This window comes from Mus caroli, unplaced genomic scaffold (assembly GCF_978045245.1).
Source record: "Mus caroli unplaced genomic scaffold, Mus_caroli_1 scaffold_2, whole genome shotgun sequence".
NCBI lineage: Eukaryota > Metazoa > Chordata > Mammalia > Rodentia > Muridae > Mus > Mus caroli.
The window spans coordinates 111019100-111034960 of NW_028227257.1; the positions used below are offsets into that span (position 1 = coordinate 111019100).

At 42.4% G+C, this 15861-nt stretch overlaps 1 protein-coding gene across 1 annotated transcript in view; it reads left to right on the forward strand.

The window, feature by feature from the left end:
- Nucleotides 1-15861, forward strand: part of Lrp2 (LDL receptor related protein 2) — a 164372-nt gene that overhangs the window by 25628 nt on the left and 122883 nt on the right. Inside the window, exons 2-4 of the mRNA XM_021184968.2 lie at nucleotides 8270-8377; nucleotides 9757-9879; nucleotides 11865-11981. Coding sequence (XP_021040627.1) covers nucleotides 8270-8377; nucleotides 9757-9879; nucleotides 11865-11981 — 348 coding nt within the window. The remainder of the gene's footprint in view (nucleotides 1-8269; nucleotides 8378-9756; nucleotides 9880-11864; nucleotides 11982-15861) is intronic.

Below are 15861 nucleotides of genomic sequence, written 5' to 3' on the forward strand. Positions count from 1 at the left end.
TGTTTGAGTCCTTCTAACTATTTTCTAATAATATTGCTATATTTAGGAAGCCGATAGAAACCCTTTAAACGATTCGGGTCAGAAGACAGCTTGAGTCTGTGTGTGAATGGGTGATTTATAGGTCCCCCCCCCCACCCGCCGAGTATTTAAATCATCAAGCGTTGAAGGGTATTTTACCCTTTTCTGAAGTAGTTTGATTCATTGGGTCCTTATTTACGGGAGCCAGCAGCCAATCTTAAATTTCCCTGTTAGACAGTGTTCTTTTCAGCATCCTTTGAGGGTTCTCCTCTTAGAGTGGAGAGGAACGTTTGAGGCTTAGTGTTCTGTGTGTCCCTCTACAAACTCTTCCAGCTTAGCAGTTGGAGAAAGTGTCGCAGGGAATTTAAGACTAGCAGGGAATCCACCAGACCCACTTCTGCTTGTTTGGTTCAGACTGGGAGGATGTTTTAGAGCTGTAGTGGATGTCCAACTTAGATACATTTTTCTGTGAGAGCGAGGAGGAGATAATGGGAGAAGAATTATCTGCTTCTGATGACTTCACACTAAGGACAGCGCGCTTATGGCTTTTCAGTTCACAGCAATGCTCCTTTACATTACTCAAGAAGTCCTTCGGAAGTTTTGATGTCTGCCCTTTGCTTTCCTGGCCCGACCTCTCCCTCCCCTAGAACGGAAAAGCCCATGGATGCGCGCTGGAGAGTTCCAGGGTGAAACAGGCCTCCCTGCAACTTAAGACTCTTTATCGCCCGCCCAGGGGAGTTCATTTCACGTTACTGGTACCAGCAGCTGCGGCGTGCTATTTCCCAATCTCAGATCTTATTGATGGGTGGGAAGGAGTGCACTTGCTGTTTGAGAAATTTTATTATCTTTTGGAAGGGGAGGAATTTATTCTAGGGGCTTTCTTAGATGATCTTTCATGTTAAGGCATTTGAAGTTTGAGTGGCCAAGCTCCTTAGAGATTGAGTTGGTGGCGTCTGGGGGATGGTCCTGCTAGCTGGTGGTTTTGAAGTTGAGACAGCACAGTGGGCACTCCTAACATTGCTCAGGTCAGGGCTGTGGTGCCAGGGTGCTGTGACTTTTGCGTTGCTCAGGACTATTCTGGAAGATGAGTGACTGTCTCATCTCAAGTGCCAATAGCCTTCTTTCTTTCCCAAAGCCTTGGGAAGTGTGGCTTAATTCACAATGCTCTGTAGTGCTTACAGACAGGCTGATTGCAGGGTGGGAGTTGCTTAATGAAAAACTAGCAGTGTATGCAAGAACTCCCCAAAGGGAGAGCAAGGCTGGTGACTGACTAGTAGTTAGATGGAAAAGGAGAAAATATGATATAAAAAAGACGATGGCTTTGTCTCCTCATCCCATTGCTTGGCAAAGAAAGGCTACATCCCATTCTGCTGGCATTTATCATGGGGAAGCCTATCTATTACTCGGACAACTATTTAGGATTTTGAAGTTGAGCTGACCTTCAGCTGAATTCTGTAAGGATGCTGGGCAAGGTCCCTAGGATATCTGTACCCCTTGCAGTAGGATCTGTTAACAATTGCCATGCGAACAAATGTTCTGGATCTGGCCTGAGGCTTTTGGAGGGTTACAAGGTAAGACCTATCTCTGCTGACAGCCTGCTGGGGACATCTCATTAGCCTACTCTCTGGTCCCTGCTCTGCATGAGAGTCTGAGGAGTCTCCATGGCTATGGTTGGGCACTAGTTTAGGCTTATCTTCTCAGAGTTTTAACATAGTGCCGAACAGGTGACCATGACCACTCTGCCACTCACTTGATGATGCCCACCCCCCTCCCCCGCCCCCTATTTGCTTGAGAGAGAATCTCACTATGTAGCCTAGATTGGCCTTCTGAGTGCTGGACTCATAGATGTGAGCCATCACTTCCAACACCCCTCCTGTTCTCTGTCCACCACACTGTAAGAGGTTCCCCTTGGTGGAGGCCTTATCACTCTGCCCTTATGCATGCTAGGATCTGTTGAGAGTCCGAACTGGGCAGATATTTTTCTCTTTGTGGCTGTGGGGAGGTTGGTTAGTGCCACGGAGGCTTCTATTAAGTAAGAATATATCCAGGGCTGGAGAGATGACTCAGTGGTTAAGAGCACTGACTGCTCTTCCAAAGGTCCTGAATTCAATTCCCTGCAAATCTGATGTCCTCTTCTGATGTGTCTGAAGACAGATACAATGTACTCATATTAATAAAATAAATTCATCTTTTTTTTAAAAGTAAGACTCTATCATTCCCACAGTGGGGACAGTGGCTATGTATATGTACCGAATGAAAAGTAGTCCCTTTAGGTAGTGAATAACATGTTCCCAATGGTTTGTAATCTCTGAAGAAGAGCCCTATCTCATTTCTTCTATAGACACTAAAACAGTGTTTACATATAGGAATCAGGAATTTTATTTTGTGACTTTAGTGAATTTGACATGTTCTTTTGCTTTCAGATTTATTTTTATTTTATGTGTGTATCATGTGCATGCCTGGTGCCAGTGGAGGTCAGAAGAAGGCATTGAACCCCCTGGAACTGGAGTTACTGATGGCTGTAAGCCACTGTATGGATGCTGGGAACTGAACCCCAATTTTTTGCAGGAGTAATAAGTACTTTTTACTGCTGAGCCATATCTCCATGTTAAAATTAAAAGATTTCCTATTTTAAATTGTGTGTGTGTGTGTGTGTGTGTGTGTGTGCATGTACAAGAGTCATGGCACATGCTTACAGGTTAGAAGACAACTTCTAGGAATCTGTTCCCTCCTGCCAAGGGGATTGAACTCAGCCATCAGCTGTCTCATCCTCCTCGCCTCCCGCAACAGCCATTCTTTTAACCTGTATCCCTTCCATGGATTCTCTTAGAAGAGCGGCAAATGCTAGTCAATAGAGCATTGTCTGAAGTCAATACAGTGGAGTAATTTCTGACCCAAATTCTTCTTTTCCCCCCAGATCCGCTTAACACATGCTTTTCCTCCCGAACACTTTCCCCCGGGGAAGTCCATGTGTCTGCTCTCAATGTGTGCAGCTAAATAAATCACAGTGACTGTTCTGCCTTCGCAGAACTCAGAACAAGCGCAGAGCAGTTCCCTCATTCATTCATAAGTTTTGCTCACCTTTTCTGTGCTTCATTTCAAATCCCTTGACACGGAGAGACATATCTCTGATGTTTATAATGAGTGATGATTCAGTATAATTTGCACCACTGACCTACATAAAAGGTCAGTCTCCTTTGGAGATTTAAGGTTATCTGTTTATAACTTTGTGCTGCTTCAATGACAGCCGAGGTAACAAATCATGAGGACGATCCTGCCCAGCCCAGTGGTGACTGGTAAACAGTAATGAGCTCCCTCACGGACCTGAAGCAAAGCCACCTCCTCATTTTCTGTGGAGCATTTTAGTTGCTTGCTTTTCACAACAGAACCCCAAATGGGGCCTGAAATTCTTTTGCATCCTTGATCTAGTCTATAAACTCTTGGGCTTCTTTTTCAGAGCCCGAGTATGTTAAGAAGGCATTTGTAGAAGTCAGATACTTGGGAACAGAGCCCACGAAAGCAATTACTGCATAATCATGTACAATAACCATTTTAATGCAACCTAAAAAAATTAGGATCAGGAGCTGACTGGATGGTTCAGTTTGAGTATTGCTTCCTAGGACCCGTGATGCACACAATCACCTGCAACTCAAATTCCAGAGGTGCCCGGGCACCTGCACGTACACACATATACACGCACACATGCACACACACTTATATACACACATGCATACAGTCATACACACACTCGCAAGCGCACATTCATGAACACACCCACATATACACACTCACATGCACACACTCACTCTGACACATACACATCATAAAATTAGGGAAAAAAAAAGAAGGAAAGGTTAGTATAATGGTGCCTTGCCTTCTCTTCCAAAAAGAAATTCTTCATAGGGTCTGGAGAGATGGCTTAGCAGTTTAGAATACACACTGCTCTTGCAGAGGACTTGACTCTGGGCCCCAGAACCAACATAAGGTAGCTCACAATTTCCTTTTACTCTAGCTCTGGAGATCTGTATGTTTGTATATTCCTACATGCACATGTTGTATATACACTCATGTACACATATATGTAGCCATATACTCACAAACAACTGAAAACCCACTTCTTCATAGTCTTCATTTCTAATTATTCCATTTGTGTCCTTTTCACTTTCTTTAGAACTTTGCTAAGCAGCCCAGGCTAACCTGATACTTTGCAGCCCTAGGCCAACCTTGAAAGCATGGTGCAGATTTCATGAGACCTGGTCTTGCCTTTTCACCCAAGAGATCCTCCTGCCTCAGCCTCCTTTGGGTTGGCATTACAGGCATCTGTCACCACACCTGGGTTCATTTCTCTAAATTTAAGATTAGAAATTCCCATTCATTGCTCTGTTACTGATTTCCTGACATGCCTTCATTATCCCACAATGCACAGCACCCTGCCAGAGACTGTAAATGACAGTGGAATGGCCTTCTCAATCCAGTAGCTTTCCCTAGAAAACAAACAATGACTTCTTTCCTCCTGAACATTTCCTTAGTCCAACACTGGGGCCTGGAAGCTTGGGATCCTGCCTTTTAAAGAAAACTTGTCTTTTCTTATGCTAATACCTTTGGGCTCTTAGTTGTGAAATCTATGCCCATATTTGCTTTACATTTCCAGGATGTATCAAAATTCCTTTTGAATTTCCCTTAGTTGCTTCTGAGTGCTGCAAAAATTTCAAAGCTCCCCTAAATCTTACCGCAATATTAGTTTCCAAGTAGAGTAAGTGCATGTCTGCGTACGGGTTCTGTGGGTTTCAGGCCACTCTGATTCACGGACTCAATGATGCTAGATAGCAAGCTTAGAAAATAAATGAAAACCCCACGTTCACTTTTGAGTTTGAAATAATTCGGTGTGCATGACAAGAATGCACGACAGTGGATTGTTTACTGGAGTGGAGATGTTAGGTTTAAGCAATTTCTTTATACTATTTGCTGCTGAATGCTAAGTTATTGGACCTCTCTGTACCTGAATTTCCAGCATGGTATGCATCTCAAGGTTGCTATAAGGATTAATTTGGGGCCTTTCCAGGGCTTGTGAGTTAAGGTTGCTTCATTAATACAAGACACCTAAAAAATACACAGGAACCAATTGATGTTGGGGGTGCCCGAGATGGTAATGAAGGCCTAACCTAGACCTTTCCACAAGCAGCTGGCTTTAAAACAACACACATTCTCTTCACAGTAGAATGAATGACACAACTTCTGATACCAGTGGAGGATTCTGGCTGAGAATGATGAACACAGCAATGATCAAGTGTCTGTTTGTTTTTTTCCTGGAGAGATATTTTCAAACAATGGTCATTTGAGAGTTGTAACAGACATGGATAAGTTCCCACTGAAAAGATGAATTTGATAAATTATCATGGAAGTGATGATAAACTGAGTAAATTGGGTTTTACTTTAGATAATGGAACAATTGGAACATAAACTGGAAATCATGACCCGTAGTTTAAATGCAGGATTTCCTATCAGTTTCGATGTTTATGTGTGATTTTAAATAATTTACTTTTAAGTATTCCAAAATAATTTTTATGCCTGTTTTGTATTTTTTGTGTATGTGTTTTTACCTTGGTATTTTAGCAAAATTAAACAAAACCAAACCTCAGTTGGCTTGGCATTGAAAGAATCTCAATTTCTAGTATTAATTAGGTGCATTTTTAAAAACAGGCAATTTTCTTTCTGTGACAATATAAAACTCTGGTGAGATTGTCCTTTACAGAGGCTATGATTTTTCAATCAGGAGTGATTAACTATTAAGAGACACAAGTACATTAAACTTGCAAATGTATTATGTTGGATTACTAACAATAGACCTGATTGATAAAGGTGATTTCATATATGTTGTGCTAATAGCTGAACCTCCAAAGCCCCTAATCTCCCAGGGAAATACTGCTTCGTAGAACAAAATCCAATGGGGAGCTCTGGGATTCCAGAGTGAATTTGTACATTCCTTAGGGGCATTTCTGCAAGGGAGGTTGTTGTGTTTTAAAGGTAGTTGATAAGAGACCCGCACCACCAACCACTACCATGCATTAGGCTGTAGAAGGTATTTGGGTGTCCGTACGCCTGTACCACTCGGTACCACCATTCAGCCAAGGGAAGCTTCTGACCGTTTGCAGCATACATTATAAATCAGGGTGTCACTACCAGACAATCAGATTTGAACATTCCGTGAACAAAGTAGCTTATATTCCCTGGGAATAGATCACTTAACTCTGTTTATATCTTGCTGTTGATATGCCTGCATTCACACAAGTCAGGATAACATCTTGTTTATTTATTCTAGGAGTAGGTAATTGATCTCTATATTTAGCGAAGGTGGGGTTAATTATAGCCAGAAACCTGAATTGTCTCATTTAGCATGATTGCTTAAATACAGAAGAAAAATAAAATGATTTTTTTCCCCCAACTTTGAAAAGTACTCCTATTCCTTGGGTTTGGGAAATAAATTTGAATTTTCTCCAAGCTGGGCTCAGGTTGGCTGCCCTCTTTGAAAATTTATTCTATTTGGCACAACATTTTTGGGAAGCTCACTGGCTAGCTAGATATTGGGGAAACTTACAGGATTTCTAACTGACATATTAGTCCCTGCACATTTTAAGTGTCATGCAGAATGGTTTTTGTTTGTTTGTTTGTTTTTTGTTTTTGTCTTTTGTTTTTAAATGAAATGAACTTAAGTCAGATCCCCTTTACAATCTCTCTGCCACTTGGGTTTGGGGCCAGATTTGTACCCTCTGGTTGCAAAAACCATCTTTGTCAGACTTGACAATATACACACTAGTTTTAAAAAGAGCGACAAAGTTGGCCTGAATTAGAAACTTGATATATATATGGTTTAATAATGAGTAGCCGTTGGGAGTTAATAAGGAATGGGGTTAAAACATTTTAGCTAAGCAAACAATGAGGTAGCTATGTTTCTGGTTAACGTTTGCTTCTGTGTCTTTTTTTTTTTTTAGTGAATTTATCCATGTTTTTATTGCCCATTTTAATTAAATTGTACATCTAAAAGAAAACATTAACATATTATATTCTATAAAAACCACATAGTACAAATAAAAAATTGTAAACATATTGAAAGATTAATAAATATCTACTGGGATAAATGTTGACAACAAGGAGAGGAAATGAATATTGTCTGGTGGAAGAAGTGGTACAACATAAAAGAAACAACTCTACAGAAAATAATCACAAGTCAAAAACAACTAGCAATATATAGCAAAAATACAATAATCTGTGAAAACTATTTATTATAGAATACATGTAAATTAAATTACAGATGTCATACAATCCTAAGAGTTAGATTTTTTTTTTTTGGTTGGATTTTTGCTTCTGTGTCTTAAATATATATTTTCATGGATTCTTAACATATCAAAACATAGATATAAAAAAGTACCGATTTTCTTGTTATTGGATAGGAACATTGTAGTTTATTATGAGTAATGTTGTGATGAAAACATTTCAAATCTTGATGAATATTTGTTCTTTGATCAGTTCCTTAGGAAAAGGAGATGTGAAAGTCCCAAATCTCTCTCCTGAGTGCTGGGATTAAAGGCATGTGCCACCATGCCTGGCAGAGTAAACATTTTTAAGGAGCAAGGTACACACTGTCAAATTGCTTCCTGGACAGGTCATGTCAAGGTGTACTCTAATCAACTGGGTATGAAAATAGCCTTCTTGCAGACATCCAAACAAATGTCTTTTATGTTATCAGCGTGAAATTGCTTTACCAATTTTACACATAATTTGCATTCTTTTGCTTCTAAATAGTTGAATATTTTTTTTTATTTCATCCCTAACTTGTATTTTGTTCATACAATATCTTGTTTTTCTTTTATCTTTGAGAACAGTAGTTCTCTCTCTCTCTCTTTTTTAAGATTTATTTATTATTATATCTAAGTGCACTGTAGCTGTCTTCAGATGCACCAGAAGAGGGCGTCAGATCTCATTACAGATGGTTGTTAGACACCATGTGGTTGCTGGGATTTGAACTCAGGACCTTCAGAAGAGCAGTCTGTGCTCTTAACTACTGAGTCCTTGTTTTTTCAGCCCTTGTTTTTCTTTTATTGAGAATATTTTTCTCACATTCTGATCATGGTCTCCCCTGTCCACCTCATCTCTGGTCATGACATATCTTAAAAGTTTGTTGTTGTTGTTTGAGACATGGTCTCTCAATAGCTTAAGTTTTGAAACAATGATGTCTGTTTCTCTGTTACTACAGAATGTGGCAGTGGGAATTTTCGCTGTGACAATGGATACTGTATCCCTGCATCCTGGAGGTGTGATGGAACTAGAGACTGTTTGGATGACACTGATGAAATTGGCTGTCGTAAGTGACTGGGAGCCAGGCTTGGCTGTGTGCTCTGCGTGTCTCAGCTGTAATGAGAGAAGGGCTGTGCTTTAGCAGCAGATCCAGGGCTAGGCTGAGGTTTATACAGAGGGACAGCCTCTTTGTATATAAAAAAAGATGTAGAGTAACCTGTGAATCACCACAAAGGACGTCACAGTGGCTAGTTTATGCTATTAAAAATCTAGGTAAAGCAACATAATATTTTAAACTTGAAATCTACTTATCTATGGACTTTTAAATCATTTTGACACATTTCTTCATCTAGCTCTCAGCAATAATGCTATAATAATGCCAGAATATTCTGCATAGATTCCAGATTAGAAAACAGTCTCGGTAGTTGAGTCACTTACAGGTGACATGGCCGCTCCTCTCAAGCCACTGACCTCAACTCTAACCTTCTAGTCCTTTGCTCTGACTCATCACCAGTGATGAGTCACTAGGCTGTGAAGTCCTTCATTCTGACAGGTCAACAGATGAGGGTTATCATCCCAGTCAGGAAGGCAGCAGACAACATGAGTGTTTGACCACTCCATGCGCAGCTGAGCAGCTGTCACGCTCCAGTGGTGCATTCGAAATGGGAATGAAGGAAAGAAATGAGTCTGGGGCCTCTCACACTTACATATACCCATAGATCTTGCAGAACCACAAGATGCCACTCCATGGTTGGGGGCGGAGCCTGATAGGTTGTGCATTCCTACTAGTCCCTAATTGATCAGGTGATACTTTATTTTCAGCCATGATTTTGGCATATGATATTGTAGGACATGATCATATGATATTAATTTACTCTGATTCCTGGGATTTTACTGTTTAAGAAATGGGGGTGGGGGTGGGGAGGGGGCAGAATGTGCAAATGGTATTCTAGGACGCGGGCATACACAGACAGTCTCCAGGTCTTCAGACATTTCGGTGCCCTACGACTATGACCTCAATAGTGCCTGTGGCAATGAGAGTTAGCATTACATGGCTCTTTTATTTTTTTCACTTTTGGGATGCAGACATTAAGACTCAGAACTCACCAAAATTCCTAAAACAAGTAAATGTGGAAAGAATTATTTCATTCTTGGTTTCTCTCTCTCTTCAAATTTCACCTATTGTTCATCAACTGTGACACTTTACTCTTAGATGCTAGAAATGTAGCAAAAAAACACTAGTTAATTTTTTTTTTAACATAGATTAGATTTTGCGACTTCTGTTAGATGAGTGTGCATGTGTGCTTACTTAAGTCTCTCTTTGAGATTACCTGTTTGGATGCCATCGCTGGGATGATCTAACGACTGTGCCCAGCAAGCACTGCTGTTGCTGTATCAAGCAGTCGGCCTGCCTAAGCCCCTCCCCTCTTTATGGTTTTGTTTCAGCTCCCAGGTCCTGCGGATCAGGCTTTTTCCTGTGTCCTGCTGAAGGCACCTGCATCCCTAGCTCCTGGGTGTGTGACCAGGATAAGGATTGTTCCGACGGCGCAGATGAACAGCAAAATTGCCGTAAGTGGATTTAGAGGAGGGGTTTCTTCTTCTTCTTCTTCTTCTTCTTCTTCTTCTTCTTCTTCTTCTTCTTCTTCTTCTTCTTCTTCTTCTTCTTCTTCTTCTTCTTCCTCCTCCTCCTCCTCCTCCTCCTCTTCCTTCCCTTCTTCCTTCTCCTCTTCCTCCTCCTCTTCCTCCTCCTCCTCTTCCTCCCCCTCTTGCCCTCCTCCTCGTCCTCGTCGTCGTCCTCGTCGTCGTCGTCCTCGTCGTCGTCGTCCTCCTCCTCCGCCTCCTTCTTCCTTCCTCTTCCTCTTCCTCTTCCTCTTCTTCTTCTTCTTCTTCCATCTCCAGTTAGTCTGCTGTATACAGGTAACACACGGAGAGCTGATTCTTCGTCACCAAGGCTCTGGAACTTAAACTATCTAGTGATATTCTGGTAATCTCATCCTGGTAATCTGGTTTAGAGACCGGGTCATATAAAGTGTGGCTATACAACAGACTTAGAACCCTGAAGCTTGGAACTGGTTAGCTTGCCAGGCCTTAATTTGAAGTATAAAATTAAAATACGAGCGAGCCCCATCTCAGGATGGTCCTGCTATTGTTTGCTCTGTGGGCTGATGAGGACTCAAAGCTATGCTTAGGTCCCAGATCTTTTTTTTTGCCTGTATTTTATATTAAAATAGATTTCTGTTTGTGGAAATATGTTATCCACAAGCACGAAAAGAAACCACGTTCCCTCTGGAACCTGCCTGGGAACATGGAAGTTATTCCTGATTGATTCTTCCCTCTCTTTCATTGGCCACACTAATTCACCAGTTCCTGCCTGACTTGTCCCAGAATCTTTCTTAGGCTCAGAAATCCCTTCCATCCCTCCTCTCATTCTGCGCTTGGCATCTGAGCTGTCTGCTGCTAGACACTGCTGCCGAGATCCAGTTAGACCGTGTGCCTGCACATACCTTAAGCAGAGGTGTGAGGACTGTTGTGAGCTTGAGGCCATTGGGCTACATAATGCTTTCCAGGCCCGCCAGGGTGACAGAGTGAAATACTGTCTAAAAACTGAAATGACAATAGCCAAATTAAATACCCCTTTTCGAGCCATGATTTGGTTTCCAGTTGCCTCATGGAGATAGCAATGATGCTCCCATGCCTTTCTTCCTGGTCCTTAAATTGTTCTTGGGGCAGAAAGCTTGCTGTTCCCAGTCATAGCCTTCTGTCTTTATGCATGCTATCTAGGTGTTCATTGTCTTTTGTCCAGTTGTGTCAGCTAGATGCTCGCCCACAGCCGAGTGTGTGAACTGTCCCTGTCTATTCTCCTCCTATGTGAGAGGAAGTTGCCTTTGCTCTCCTTCTCACCTCACACCCTTATTTCCCATTCCCTGCAAAGACACTGAGGCTGGTCTGGAACTCTGATCCTCTTGCCTCTACCTTGCCCTTCCATGTTCTGACTGTACAGTCATGCCTATTACTCCTTCCTGTGACACCAGGACTGTATTTCCTGTGTGCTGGGAGCCACTGCTGCCTTTTCCTTTTCTAAAGGTATTTATTCACTTATGTGTATGTGTGTTTACCTGCATGAGTTTATGTGCACGGTGTGCATGCAGAAGCCCAAGGAGGCCAGAAGAGGGTATTGGATCCTGGGGAACAGGAGTCATGGGTGGTCGTGGGCCATCATGTGGGTGCTGGAAGTTGACTCCTGGATTTTTTGACAGAGCCAAGTGCTCTTAGCCACTGAATTATTTCTCTACCCCTGTACTTGCCAGTCTTTGGTTGACACCCATATCTTATTCACCCTCTGTTATACACCTTTTAAATTTCTGTTGTGCTCAACACATGTTAATAACTACAGTACAAAATACCTTTACATTTGCATATGTCCCTGTGAAGTATACATCCAATAGACACTTGTTTTTGTCTTCCCCTCCAGTATCATTATTCATATTTGGTAAACATCAATAGCTAGTCTATGTTTGGTAATAACTGTAAACAAAGTTCTCTGTTCTTTGCAGCTGGGACCACATGCTCAAGTCAGCAGCTGACGTGCTCCAATGGACAGTGTGTTCCGATCGAGTACAGGTGTGACCATGTCAGTGACTGCCCCGATGGCTCTGACGAGAGAAACTGCTGTGAGTCTGCTTTCGTCTTTGCCCAGTGCTTGCTTTCACCTTTGGCATCTTAATCAACTTGCTAGGTTTGCTGATGGACAGAAATGCCTACAATACGCCTCTTGTTGAGAGCTCTTGGCAGATTCTTTTGTGGATTAGGGGTGATGGTCTGATGGCAGTTCTCTTTTAACAAGGCATCCTGTTTGTCCTGTCTTAGCATGTCAGGTTTTTTGAAGTAAGAAACTTTAAAACATTAACAGAATTCCCTAAGCTTATTGAATCATTGAGCACAGCATCTATTTTTGTTCAAAATCTATAGTTTTTATATTTAATTGCTTTGGTCAAGTTTTGAGGTAAAATTTCTTAGTTTTTTCTCTTTTTGTGGACTCTGTATGTTCCAGAAAATACTTTGGAAAATAGTTATATTTTGAAAATGTATTTCTGTATAATGGCAGTTACTTAGATCAGTTTGTAGTGGATTGCCACAAAATAAGACATATAAATCATAGTATTCTCTGCACAATGTGTAAATAATAACAGTCAAAACAGAAACTGCCGCATTGTGTACTATGAAAAAAGCAGAGAGGTTTATATAAAACCGGTAGGCACTGGGTGTAACGGGAGGCAGAAACAATCAGGGCTTTATGAGTTCTGGGCCTGCTACCGTGTCTATACAGCAAGTTCTAGGTTGGCCAGGGTTATTCAATGAGACCCTGTATAAGACACAGAAGTTTGGGCTGGGGCTGCGACTCGGTTGGTTGAGTGGCTGTCAGGTAGCATGACCTGGATTGGATCCCCAGCCCCGAATAAACCAGGTGTGGTGGTCCACCCCTGTAATCCAGGACGATAAGGAATGCCATGCTGTTTCATTTTACTTTGGATGTTATGCATCTAAGTGACTGGACACTGGCAATTTTAGAGATGGTAAGGCCTTGGTATTTTGTGAAGCAAGCAATAGGTTCTTTACCACACAATGGTGATATATGGCATATTGTCGCATTTTGTGAATTCTGATCATTATAATTCCAGCTATTAGGACAACAGGACAGGTGAAATAGTCGTCTCCAAATAAAGGAACTAAAACTTCAAAGGGCCTAGGGGCTGTTCTAGGTCTCAGTTTGTCTTCCGATTCAGCCTGGCCACTACCAGGAGAAAGGTCCATCTTTTACAAAGAGCTCCAGGGCTTTGTATCACCAGCGCGTGGACTGTGTCCTTTTCCTTTATCTACAAATGTGTAAAAATGGCGCTTCATGCCAAATTTAGAAAGGAATGCTACTTTGAGAGAGTGAAAGGCAGCTGAGAGTCTGGAGCATTTCCATGGGAGCATCCTCCAGCCAAGGCAGGTGCAGCTAGCACAACTGCATTGGATCTTCCAGGGGTTGGTGATGGCGGGGGTCGGGAGGAAACATGGTAGGATATGAGGATGATGAGCAGCCACAATAAGAGAGGGAAGGGGAGGGACTACACACACACACACACACACACACACACACACACACACACACACACACGCTCGCGCACGCGTGCACATGAGTATTCGGAGGTGAGTTCTCTCCATGTGGGTTCTGGAGATTGAACTCAGGTCCTTAGGCTTGGCAAAAGTGCCTGTGTCTACTGAGCGATCTCACCAGACCTTAATCGACCTTTGAGATGCAGATTTTTCTCTCAGTGCAAGGGCTTGGTGAGGGAAGGAGAGAGATCCATAGTCAAGATCCCTGTTCCTGGTATGAGACGTGCCAGGAGCTCTTCAGTGCACGCACACAAAAGCCTTAAGCAAACCTCACATATTTAAGGGGGTTTGCAATGACTCCTCTGTTAAATTGTATTTGCTTTTATGTATTAGATTCTCCCAGATGAGGAAGTTAGGAACCTTCACACTTTCTCCTTAGTGCTCTCAGCTGCTGTGGGGCTGGAACAGCGGCACCCTCTGCTCCCAGCATCCGTTTCAGACAGTTCACAACTGCCTGTAAATCCAGCACCAGGGGGTGTGGTGCTTCCGGCCTAGTGGGCATATACACGTGCATATACACCCTCGAAGACACACGTGCATTCCACGTTAAACATCTTTGAAAAACGTTTAGAGAAGTGCCAGTGTGGGTGTGTATGGGGACCACAAGAGTTCGAATCTCTTCAGAGAAGGAGCTGGTATTCACCAGCTACCCGGCAGGCAATCACCGTACAGCAGTGTAATAAGCACCCTTGTTCCACATGGAATCTAAAGGCGGGGTCAGGATTCCAATCCACAGTCCAACAGCAAGGGTACGTCTCACGCATCCCAGACTGGCCTCAATCTTACTGTGACCTTGAACTCCGAGTCTTCCAAAGGGCTGGGGTTATAAATATACTACCGTCCTTAATTTATGCCTTGCATTAGGAATGAAAGTTTATAAAAATTTATTGACTTGAAGTGTATGTAGCTATATTTTTTTTCCTTTTCCTTTTCTTTTTCCCTTGAGACGAGGTCTCACTATGTAGCTCTGCTGTCCCAAGTTCATAGAAATCCACCTGCCGCTGCCTCCTGAGTACTGGGATTAAAAGCTACCACACCTGGCTGATAGGTTACATTTTGAAACGTTACTCTTTATGGCTGCTTTTTTTTTTCTTTTTACTGTGGAAGTTTTTTTTTTTTTTTTTAATTTCAGTCAAACACCCTACACATAAATAAACAAAACTCAGAAGAAGGGGGTGGGGTGGGGGAAGGGAAGGGAGGGGGAGGAAGAGGAGGAAGTCCTGCTAGTTGTCCTAGAATTTTCTAGTCTGGATTTGATTCTTTGCATTCTTCACCTCTTTTTTTTTTTAAATATTTATTTATTATTATATGTAAGATGTAAGTACACTGTAGCTGTCTTCAGACATCCTAGAACAGGGCATCAGATCTCATTACAGATGGTTGTGAGCCATCATATGGTTGCTGGGATTTGAACTCAGAACCTTCAGAAGAGCAATCAGTGCTCTTAACCACTGAGCCATCTCTCCAGCCCCATCCTTTACCTCTTTGTCCTTCACCATGGTTTTTTTGTTTTTTTTTTTGTGTTTTGTTTTGTTTTCTGTCTCCTGGAAATTAGCTGCATCTTAATGTTGCCAACTCTGGCATCAGTGACACCAAGACTTGAGAATTCTAGACTGTTCTATGCACTGCAGGAAATGTCTATTAGATGCCAGTAGTGTATCCCCAACAGGACATCTCAATTGTCTCCTGGAGCAAAGCCACCCTCTTGCTGCTCTAGTTGAAAATGGACTGATAGGCAGAATGAATCGATGCCTGGACCTTCAGGAAGGGAGTGTTACAGCAAAGCGACAGTCCTCTGTGGAGAGTGCTGTGTGCCAAGCTGTCTCTATGCCTGTGATGTCCGTGGCTGGTGAGATCCATTTCATCAGATTCTTAGCCGTCTTAAACATGAGTTTGGATGCAAGGCAGCTGCTAGTTGTGTTAGTGTTCTCATGTGATCAAGGGTTAAGGGAGAGGAGACTTCACTAGAAGCCAGACACATTTTCTCTTGTTGCAGTTCTTCTGCCCCAGAGTCATTGCTTGTGGACAAACCCAAAACAAGCTTATGAGGATGACTCTTGTTCCCCTTTTCTTAGAAATAAGAAACTGGGTCTTGAGCTGTCAGACACCTAGAAATCACCCACAGATAGTAACGGATGTAGGAAGAGCCCCAGAGAATTTATTTTCCCAGTATCTGAAGCCCAAGGAGCGTGGCTCTGTTATTTGTAGCTCTGCCAGAAAGACCAGACCTCTGTGTCATGATCCCTAGCCTTTCAAGTTTCTAAAGCCGACACATTGCCCTCCGAGACAGAACACCTTGTATCCATTCCAGGAATTCCTTTCTGGAACTCGGAGTGATGTGCAGGGATAGTCTTAAGGAGGTAGAGAAGGTGAGGATGGATGGGAGGAAGG